This window comes from Pristiophorus japonicus, chromosome 3 (assembly GCF_044704955.1).
Source record: "Pristiophorus japonicus isolate sPriJap1 chromosome 3, sPriJap1.hap1, whole genome shotgun sequence".
NCBI lineage: Eukaryota > Metazoa > Chordata > Chondrichthyes > Pristiophoridae > Pristiophorus > Pristiophorus japonicus.
This window is the reverse complement of record NC_091979.1, coordinates 278,667,930-278,678,189: the sequence shown is the minus strand read 5'-3', so window position 1 is coordinate 278,678,189 and position 10,260 is coordinate 278,667,930. Positions and strand designations below refer to the sequence as shown.

General features: G+C 41.2%; 1 protein-coding gene across 1 annotated transcript; it reads right to left on the bottom strand.

Moving 5' to 3' along the window:
• Nucleotides 1–1,013: 1,013 nt before the first annotated feature.
• On the bottom strand, nt 1,014–3,460 carry foxi1 (forkhead box i1). The gene is made up of 2 exons (XM_070875020.1): nt 2,857–3,460; nt 1,014–2,157 (listed from the first exon to the last, which is right to left on the bottom strand). The coding sequence occupies exons 1-2, from the start codon at nt 3,458–3,460 to the stop codon at nt 1,595–1,597; spliced, it is 1,167 nt and encodes a 388-aa protein (XP_070731121.1). The 3' UTR covers nt 1,014–1,594.
• Between the last annotated feature and the right edge of the window lie 6,800 nt (nt 3,461–10,260).

Here is a 10,260-nt window from a genome sequence, read left to right as displayed (position 1 = left end):
GCGGATCGCGATCCCAGCAGGATAAAAGTAGCAACCAATTTAAAGTGCTCGCTCTCCCCTTTTATGGTGCTAAAGCTTCTGGCTGTCATTCAGCACGGAATCAACTTTTTCCGCCTTGGGTTTCCTGTTTTATCCATTTACATTTAATCCACTTTAAAGAAACAGGACATCCCATCTTCTGGAGCGCGTTTCTCTCTCCCTCGTCTCGCTTTACTGTTAAAATCTCAATAGCACCGAGATTGTGAGGGGCCGGGCATTTCCGCATAAAATAGGTTTATTTCTCATTCTGTGTTAAGAATCTGTAAAAGGTCGTGCCTTCTCACTCAATAGGTCAAGAATTGTCTGTGAGATAAATCCCGGCGTGTCAAAATAGAAACAATTGCACAGAACTTAAAAATATTTAGATCTTTGATGTTAAATGATAATTATTTTAAAATGGTAACTATTTGTATGAATATATGTTTGCGAGCATTCTCGGTTCCGAAATGCTAAACACTTGTAGAATAAATTAGTTCAATTTATTTCCTGGACATGTGCAAGAGGGCCGGTTTCAAACTTTTGCATATTCTAGTATGGAAACAGTTCGTATATTATATATATTCTACATTAACTCCACAATTATAATTACAAATAACTGCCACAGCATGCAGAGTGTTGGGGCTTGTTTATTTATACTTTAGGCCGAACGTTTCGTTCGCACAGAATCACCCTGGTTAAAGAATCACACCTACATCAAGTATCGTCGCATAAAGCCCAGGGTTAACACGCGGTTAAGTGGTGATGTGTTTAAAATAGGTTCGCTATTATGTGATAAATGTACATTTGAAAATTTGAATTTAAAAAAAGCCTGGATTTGTTGTACAGTATCTCGAACCCTCATTTCCAATTCTAGTTATTAAATTGTGTTGCACATGAAAACTGCGAGAGGCTTTGGTTTAAATAGGGTGAACTGTTTAATTTGTAAAATAAAAATCACAGGAAACGCATGTTTAAGTACAGAAATTGCAAGTGATGTATTTCAACACAACTATAGCATGACAGTGCAGAATTGTCACAGAAAAATCACCATGCCAAATGTACACAGGTCATTTAAGCCGTTTAGTGAATCCTATTCAATGAACCCAAGGTCTGATAGTTACATCCTAAAGTACAAATTCAGAAACGTTCCCATTTCAACTTTACAAAAGCCATTTATTTCTTCATATATAGCACAATGTGTGTCAATAGATTGTCGTACATTCCAAAACTGGGATAACTAGATATCTAAGACATTCTTCTACAAAATTAAGTTAATTGTTGGTTACTTAGTGCATTATTCCCCATGTACAAGCTGTTTCGTTTGACAGGATAACCCTTTATCGTTTTGCATAGTGTTGCTTATGTAAACAAATGATTTGTGTCGAAATGCTAGCTAAAAGTAAAGGTTATTGTACTCGTCCATGAAATTGATAGTAAGAGCACTTTGACACACTAAAACAAATCAATTATAAGAAAACTACACTAAAAGTATTACTTACATTGTTATTCTATTAGAAAAAGTATTTTCTCTGTTACTATCTAAGTTTTGCACTCTTTATATTGACAATCCTCCTGGTTAAACCTCTGTGCCCTCCCTGCTGTAAATGAGGTTATTGACGCTGAGATTGTTGCATAGGGGGCCGCTCAGTCCATTCTGCTGACCTGAAACAGCAGATTGATAGTAGTTCAGTCGATTGTGGATGTCGACCGTGTTATGTATTGAGTTATGCGAAGGTGAGTAAGAATTGAGTCCGGGGAGATTTTGTCTGCCTTGTGATAAATCTCCCATCAGTCCCCCAGAGGAAATCGGCCTGTTCATTCCACCGCTGCCGTTGATCATGGAACTCATATTAGACACAAAGTTGCTGAAACAGGGATTGGATTGTATGCTTGGTGGAGGCGAGGGTTTCGAATCACTCGCAGTTCCAGGGGAGCTCTCCAGTCTAGGGGATTCCGGGCCCAGGGCACTTGCGGTGTCTGAAGGTTTAATCACCCCACTGTTTGTGTCGTCAGCCTTGTCCCCGAGCCCATGGCCACCGGGTCCCGTGGTCTCTGACCTGCGCTTCCTCTTCCTCCTGAAATTCCCATTGTCAAACATTTTTTCACAATTGGGATCTAGAGTCCAGTAGTTACCTTTACCTGGAATGATAAAGACAAGAGTGTAAATCATTTAAACCGAGCGACCTTATGAATAATCCGCCAAACATTGATCTTGTCTTAAGTTTTAAAAAAAAAACTCTTGGCCACCCCGCCCAACTTTGTGTGTAAAAGCACAGAATGTAATTTGAAGCAAATTGCGGTTAAAAAATGAAAAATGAACAAGTTAATGCAAGCAAAGTTGCAGCTGATCGGATCGACTCCCCCACCCACCCCAGTAGACAAGCTCTCACTGCAGCTCGAGAAGGAAATACACGCACGAACCAAACGACTTTGTTGACAAACAACTCCCCAGACTTTGCAGGCACCGCAACATGTCCTTGTTGCAATCCCAATTCTACACCAAGCTGAACTTTCAACCTTAACCTGTCGTTATGCATTTGGGCCGCGCTCTAAGCAATTGGCGGCGATTAAAAAAAAAACAACAGGCTTATTATCAGCCCAATCATTGAGAACAACGATTTATAATTGTTACTGATTTTGAAATAAAAGCATCAGCGGACAATGACTTCGGCAGGGGACGCTCAAGTTCTAAGTAATCAGACTTGTACAAAAAGTTTGTAACTGTGTGCAAACATAACTCCGAGCCCCGTGTTACCATTATTCTATCAGACTGTTATTTTCCAGTGGATGCATTGGCGAGTTGGACAAGCAGGGAACGCACTGAGCTGCGGAATGTACCTGGATCGTCCTCGTCCCTGGGAACTTTCTTGAAGCAGTCGTTGAGGGACAAGTTGTGCCGGATGGAGTTCTGCCAGCCCGCTTTACTCTTCTTGTAGAAGGGGAAGTTGTCCGCCACGTACTGGTAGATCTGGCTGAGGGTCAGCTTCTTGTCGGGCGCGTTCTGGATGGCCATGGCGATCAGCGCCGAGTACGAGTAGGGAGGCCGGACCATTTTAAAAAGTTCCTGCTGGCTCGGGAGGGACAGCCAGCCCAGCTCGGTGCCCCCGAAGCCCGAGGGGGTCGGCAGGAACTGCCGCTGGCCCGCCCCGTACCCCGACGGGATGTAAGCCGCCCCATTGGTCGCTGGAAGGTAAGGAGAAGAGTTCATGGCCGGTCCGTTGAGCCAGAGGTAGGGGTTGGCGGTCGGGGAGCTGTAGTCGGCCAGCCCATAGCTGGGTGCGTGGGGAGAGGGTCGCTGAGGGTGGTGGTGGTGGTGCAGATTTTGCGGATACATGCTGAAGTTGTCGCAGTACACGGCCATGTCCAGGATATCCTGCGCGTTGGGGTGTTGGAGGGGAGAAGGCTGAGGATTAGGAGGCGGCTGCTGTCCGAAGGCGTTCATAATCCGCTAGGCACGCTGGCTGGGGGGTTTTAAAGGGCGGGCGTGCTCTCACATCAAACTCTGCTCCCTCTCAGGAGAAGACTGAGAGCCAGCGCCAAGTGCGGCATTTAAGTAATGACTAGGTGCATCGCCTGCAGTCTCAAGCAGGACAGGTAGATCAATCTGGCTGCGCGCTGCTGCACCTCCCCCATCACCGTCACTGCCAACAGTCTTACTCACAGCCCATCTCAGCATCTGGACCCAATGGATTTCTCAACAGCAAGAGGGCAAAACCTTCCAAAGTCCATCAACTTCCAAATGTTCACTACTGCGACATTTTGGAGGAATTATACATATTTAGCTTTTGTGGGTCGTATCTAATGGTTGCAAATTTTCCTCAAATGTTTGATATTCAGATATTTCCCACCAAATCAACTTAACGGTACTTTAAACATTCAAATAGACTTATAGTATATACTATTACATTCCTCTCTTAGTTTAAAGATTTCATTCGACGTACCTATTGTTTTGCCCGAGACACGATAATGCTTTGAATTCGGGATGCAATCCATTCCCCGCGTGTGCCCTGCCGTGCCTGCGTGTTTTATATAGACTGAGATGCAGCAAAATAGTCTACTCTCTTTAAATAACTAAATGCCAGCAAACTTTCTGGAATTACCACAAACAGGATTGTGTATGTGCAAACTCAGTCCGAGCTGAAATTACTAGTAAGCAATTTCTGTTGCAGAAATAAACAGCTATAGATTGATCCGTACACTTAGTAACTCGGGTATCAAGACGAAGGAAAGTTATTTAGCAATACTGGAGGCAAAACATTTATATCGGCTCTCGATGTTTACCAGCAAACACTTTAGTTTATGCACGTTGTGTTGTGTGGGGAATCTTCAGTATGTTGTGGCAAGTAATATAAACGTGGTGTCATCTCCCAAACGATTTCCTTCTATATGAGAAATGTCTTCAACAAAAAACATCGGAAGGTACGAAAACGTAATAAGCCGCTATTTAAATCTTAAAATAATGTTTATGGAAGGGTTATGATTTATTTTTCCAACTGAAGACGATTGCAATAGTTACTGTAGTTTGGAGTTTTTCATGTTTTTATTTTCTGGGATTGATTGCAAAAGGCGAGAGGTTGTGCTTTACTGCCCCCTATTGGTAGGTCAGGCGCTATGCACGAAACCAATACATAATTCTACGAGCATACTTTTGTCACCAATTTCAGAAATGTTTCAAAGTGCTTCAAACAATGGGCAATTTGTGGCGTGCAATGACTATTGCTGTGTTGGAAAACGTGGCAGTCATTTCGCTCCCAGCAAGTTTCCACAACTCCCAATAAGGTGAAGGAGAAATGATAGCAATAAGGTAACTGACTAGTTATTATTTTTTGGTTGAGGGAGGAATATTGTCCAAAATACTGGAGAACTGTCCTTTGCTCTTTAAATAGTGCAAAGAAAGATCTTGCATTTATATAGCAATTTTCACATCCTCAGGATGTTCCAAAATGCTCCACAGCCAATTAATTAATTTTGATGTGTCCTCTCTGTTGCCTATCTATGTCGGCAAACACGACAGGCAATTTATACACAGCAAAATCACACAAAGGACAAACAAGATGAACGGCCAGTTAATCTGTTTTTATTGGTGTTAGTTGAAGGAGGAATGATAGCCAGGACATTGAGAAAGCTTCCTGCTCTCCTTTGAATAATGCTATGGAATATTTTATATCCACCTGAACAGGCAGAGCAGGTCTTGTTTTAATATCTCATCTGAAAGACAGCACCTCTGTCAATGCTGCACTCCTTCAGTACTGCACCCGAGTGTTAGCTAGCTTATGTCCTGGAGTAGGGCTACCCATTGAATTATATTTGTTATTTGAAGAGGGAGGGAAATCAGGCAGAGCACTAATCCTGATTGCTCTCCAGTGACCCCTGCTGCAAAGTGGATGTATGTGGAGATTTGAGTGAGGTCAGGATAGGGTTTGGTTTTGATGTCCCCCCCAGTCAAATAACATGATGTCACACCAGAAATGGTACTGCAGTATCTGGACCTTCAGGAAAGGAAAGGAGTAAAGAAAACCTCTGATAGCTTCTTTTACAGACCCGAAAAATAAACCTGTGGATTTAAGCTGTAAAACTGTGCAAACTAACATCCCATTTGTATTTCTTTATTCTTTGGATGTGGACATCACCAGCAAGGCCAGCATTTATTGTCCATCCGTAATTGCTCGTAACTGAGTTGTGTGCTAGGCCATTACAGAGGGCAGTTAAGAGTCAACCACATTGTGAGTCTGGAGTCACCTATATTAAAATAGATGTTGTAGTTATGGAGGTAAACACAAAACATGGAACAGCATATTAAGATTTGTGCATTAAAGTCAGACTGCTATGCTTTCTTAAAACTCATATGTAATGCAATTTATTCAGTAACATAACACAGGCACATTGCAACGGCAGTAAAGCACCAAGTGTCATTTGCACATGATTCTCAGCTGCATAATTGTAACTGACAATAATCCACGACAATGCTTAGCAATGTGATCGGGACCCAGGAGAGGCGTGACTTCGGGGCAGCACGGGCCAGCCCATGCTGCAGTATGTGTGTGCACTAGATCCGTGCAGCAGAGATGGTCTCCAGTCGTCTTGTTTAATCCTTGCCACCAAGTCCTAGCTCTGTCAAACACATTAAAAGAATCCACGCACAGGCATTTTCCACCATTCAACATATAGTTCGGGACCTAGAATATAATGTCCTTCATTGAAATACCTGTGAACTCAACCCTTTCTGGCATGGAAGCAAGTCATCCTCAATACGACAGACTACCTATGATGATGATGACAACATATAGGCCAGGCAGATAAGAATGGCAGATGTCCTTCCCTAAAGGACATTAGTGAACCAGATGAGTTTTTATGACAATCCAGTAGTTTCATAGTCACCATTACTGATACTAGCTAATTCCAGATTTATTTATTAACCAAATTTAAATTCCCCAGCTGCCATAGTGGGATTTGAACTCATGACTCCAGATCCTTATTTCAGGCTCTGGATTATTAGTCCAGTAACATAATCGCTATGCTACCATACCCCCTATTTGTGATGAAACTTCAAAGATTGTGAGTAGCAATCATATTGCAGGATCAGGTTAAAAGTGTGCTTTCTCTAAATTTTTTCCCCCAATAGAAATCTATCCAGGTAAAGCTTTTATCTATATTTCTCTCTTCTTTTTCTTTCCACAGCGACATGAACCTATTTTGTTCACTCAAAGTAGCCATTGAAAGAAAAGTTGTTAATCAATTCTTAACTGATACTTTAACCTGTTTTTTAGATTTTAACTGTGCAATTCTAACTTTCTGTTTTTATATCAGATTTCAATCATTCAGCATTTTGTCCCATTGCTGCTAAAACTGCCACTTATGGTGTAACCAGCACAAGTTATTTGTTGTAATTATTTATACTCTAGTATCAGGGAAAACAAAAACTTATACCATTTTTGTAAATGTATATCTGTACAGAAAGTGCCAATTGCGAATTGTAATTAATTCTTAATTTGCCTTTTAAAAAGACATGCGAGGGCTCACTATTGATAGAAAGAAGGAAATACTATAGCAGCTCATCACATTCTCCAGACATTTCAATGTGTTTTACAACCAATGAATTACTTTTGAAGAGCATTTACTGTTATGTAAACAAGTGTGGTAGTTAATCTATGTACAGTAACATCCCACAAACAGTAAATGAAGAAATGAGTGATTGAGGGAGAAATTGTAGCCAGGACACTGGGAGAATTTCCTGTTGTTCTTTATAATAATGCCATAAGTCTTTTACATTTATCAGAGTAAACTCTGCTGGGCCATCATGGGAAGGAGCAAAATGGAGACCAGCCACTTCTCTATAAAGTAATAGGGAAAAATAAAAAGGAGAATTCCACAGGCAACACTTGAGAAATTCCAGGTGGCCAACCATCATGCATTATAAGTGGAAGCCTAGCTGTGCTGCTGGATGCATAGTTGAGTCACTTGTGGAATGAGAATTACCATCTTTTGCTGAGCCCAAAACCAGAGAGGGATGGAGTTTGGGACAGGACCAGGCCTTAGGGGTCAATGTGTTTTAGTGGATGTTTTATCCAACATTTACTACCGCGTCATGGTCATACAACCAGCTGAAGATAAATCACTACAAAATTCTATGGTTGAGGAAAAAATAATCAGTTAAATATGAAAATAATAAAGAAAAAAAACTATGGCTGATTTGCTGATGGGCAATACTTACCACATCATACTGTATAAGGATATGTCTGTGATGGCTAAAACTGTGAGGTTTTCCTTTAAGTGAAGCAAGGATAATTGTAGGGTCATAAAAGGCCCACATAATCACATTTGAAGTTGTGAGGGAAAAGGTGGCACCAGAGCACAGCCAGATCTATCGGTGGTGCTGTATGGCTGAGATGGAAACCAGGCCACATACACGCAATCTATATTTTTGCTGCCCAGTGCATCTTTTTAACAAAATGGACAGCGAGCTGGAAAAACTGAAAAGAGGACAGGTGACAACCCTATGTCGAACGTAAACTTGTTAATTGGAAGTGTGCTTTCTAAGTTGGATGTGGTGTTTTAATTGGTCGGTGAGCTTTATTGTCTGAGATCAATGCTTATAACAAGAAAATGAATACCAAGCACAGTTTTTTACTTGATTTTTACATACAAGTTACATTAACTATTTACGGTATACATCGGAAAATGGCATTGTTGTACATGTTACAAACAAAAGCTAATGTCTATCAAGCAAAAACATTGGGTTGTTCCTGTTTAGCTGGTTGATTCAAACCCCATTAAAAAATATAGTTGCTCTTAAATCATCTGAAATCCATCTCCTTGTGTATAGTATAACCACCAGGCTATGTAGAACTGCAAACCTGAAGACTTATATGATGTCATTCCATTCTGACAAAATGTGTGCATACACTCCAACATTTTAAAACTAACAGATCAAAGTATGAATTCTGTAATTGGTATAAATGGGGCAGCCCTGGAACTTCTGGATTCTGGCCACGAGAAGCTGAATAAACAGTAACTTGAGTCCTTGTATTGTTGCTGCACCAGTAGCTACATTCTTGTAACATTTTTGCTGACTGTTGTGTATTTGCAAAATACATGTGCAACACACTGGGCATATGTCATCAGTGGAGACTCTCTCCCTGGAGTTACCTTGCATATTCAGTCCTTTTCTCATTGGCCTGGTACATGCCTAAAATGAGTTATCTGTCTTACACACAACCAAATCTACAACACAGATTGAGTAATTAATAAACTGTTATGATTGTGACATCATAAAAACTACTATTGCTCACACTGCTACTGCAGCACAAAAGCATAGAACCAGAAAATACAATTTAGACTATCAAATTTACTCCCTCCACAGACTATTTATAATTATCCCCAATCATGGTACCTACCAAACCATTCTATCTCATGAGGAAAGTCAACCAACCAGAAGTAACCCTCCAAGAACAACTACTACACTTGTATAACACCTTTAACATAGTGAAACATAGAAACATAGAAAATAGGTGCAGGAGTAGGCCCTTCGAGCTTGCACCACCATTCAATATGATCATGGCTGATCATGCAACTTCAGTACCCCATTCCTGCTTTCTCTCCATACCCCTTGATCCCATTGAACTCCCATTTGAATATATCTAACGAACTGGCCTCAACAACTTCCTGTGGTAGAGAATTCCACAGGTTCACAATTCTCTGAGTGAAGAAGTTTCTCCTCATCTCTGTCCTAAATGGCTTACCCCTTATCCGTAGACTGTCACCCCTGGTTCTGGACTTCCCCAACATCGGGAACATTCTTCCTGCATCTAACCTGTCCAATCCCATCAGAATTTTATATGTTTCTATGAGATCCCCTTTCATTCTTCTAAATTCCAAAGAATATAAGCCTATTCGATCCAGTCTTTCTTCATACGTCAGTCCTGTCATCCCGGGAATCAGTCTGGTGAACCTACGCTGCACACCCTCAATAGCAAAAATGTTCTTCCTCAGATTAGGAGACCAAAGCTGTTATGTCTTGGATAATGAGCCAGACTAGATACTGCAAGCTCAAAGTAAGTGTGACCGTAGTCCTTTATTACTGATCTCAAAGTGTCTCTCCAGCCTGTGAGGCTTCCTTATATACAGGTGCTCCCAAGGGATTGTGGGATCCCTTGGGACTCCAGTGGATAAGCCCTCTGGTGGTTAGACATGGCAATTACAGGTTTACATACATAACAAAAACTGTACACAATATTCAAGGTGTGTGCTCTCCAAGGCCCTGTACAACTGCAGTAAGACCTCCCTGCTCCTATACTCAAATCCTCTCGCTATGAAGGCCAGCATGAGTGAAATATGCCACTGCTTCACAAGAGAGGGTCAAAATTAAACAATGAGGCGAAATTGGGAGCAGATTTAGGGGAGATGACTCAAGGTGATTTTGAAGAAATAGGTTTAGAAGAAGCTTTCAAAGGTGGGAAGAGAGAATGCAAAGGAAGAGAATTGCCAAATGCAAGATAATAGTGTCTGTAGGTTCTACAACTAATGACGGGGTGAAGGCAGCGCATACAGTAGTTCATAGATAAGTAAAGATTACAAATAGGGAGATATAGTCAGAGCACATTGCAACAGTAGCTTGGAGTGAAGCTATGGAGGGATTTGTAAACAAGGAGGATGACTTCGAAATCAATGCATTGGAGGATATGTAGCTAGTGTAGCATTGTAAGAACAGGATGATAGGTGAGTGGGACCTAATAAAATATCAGA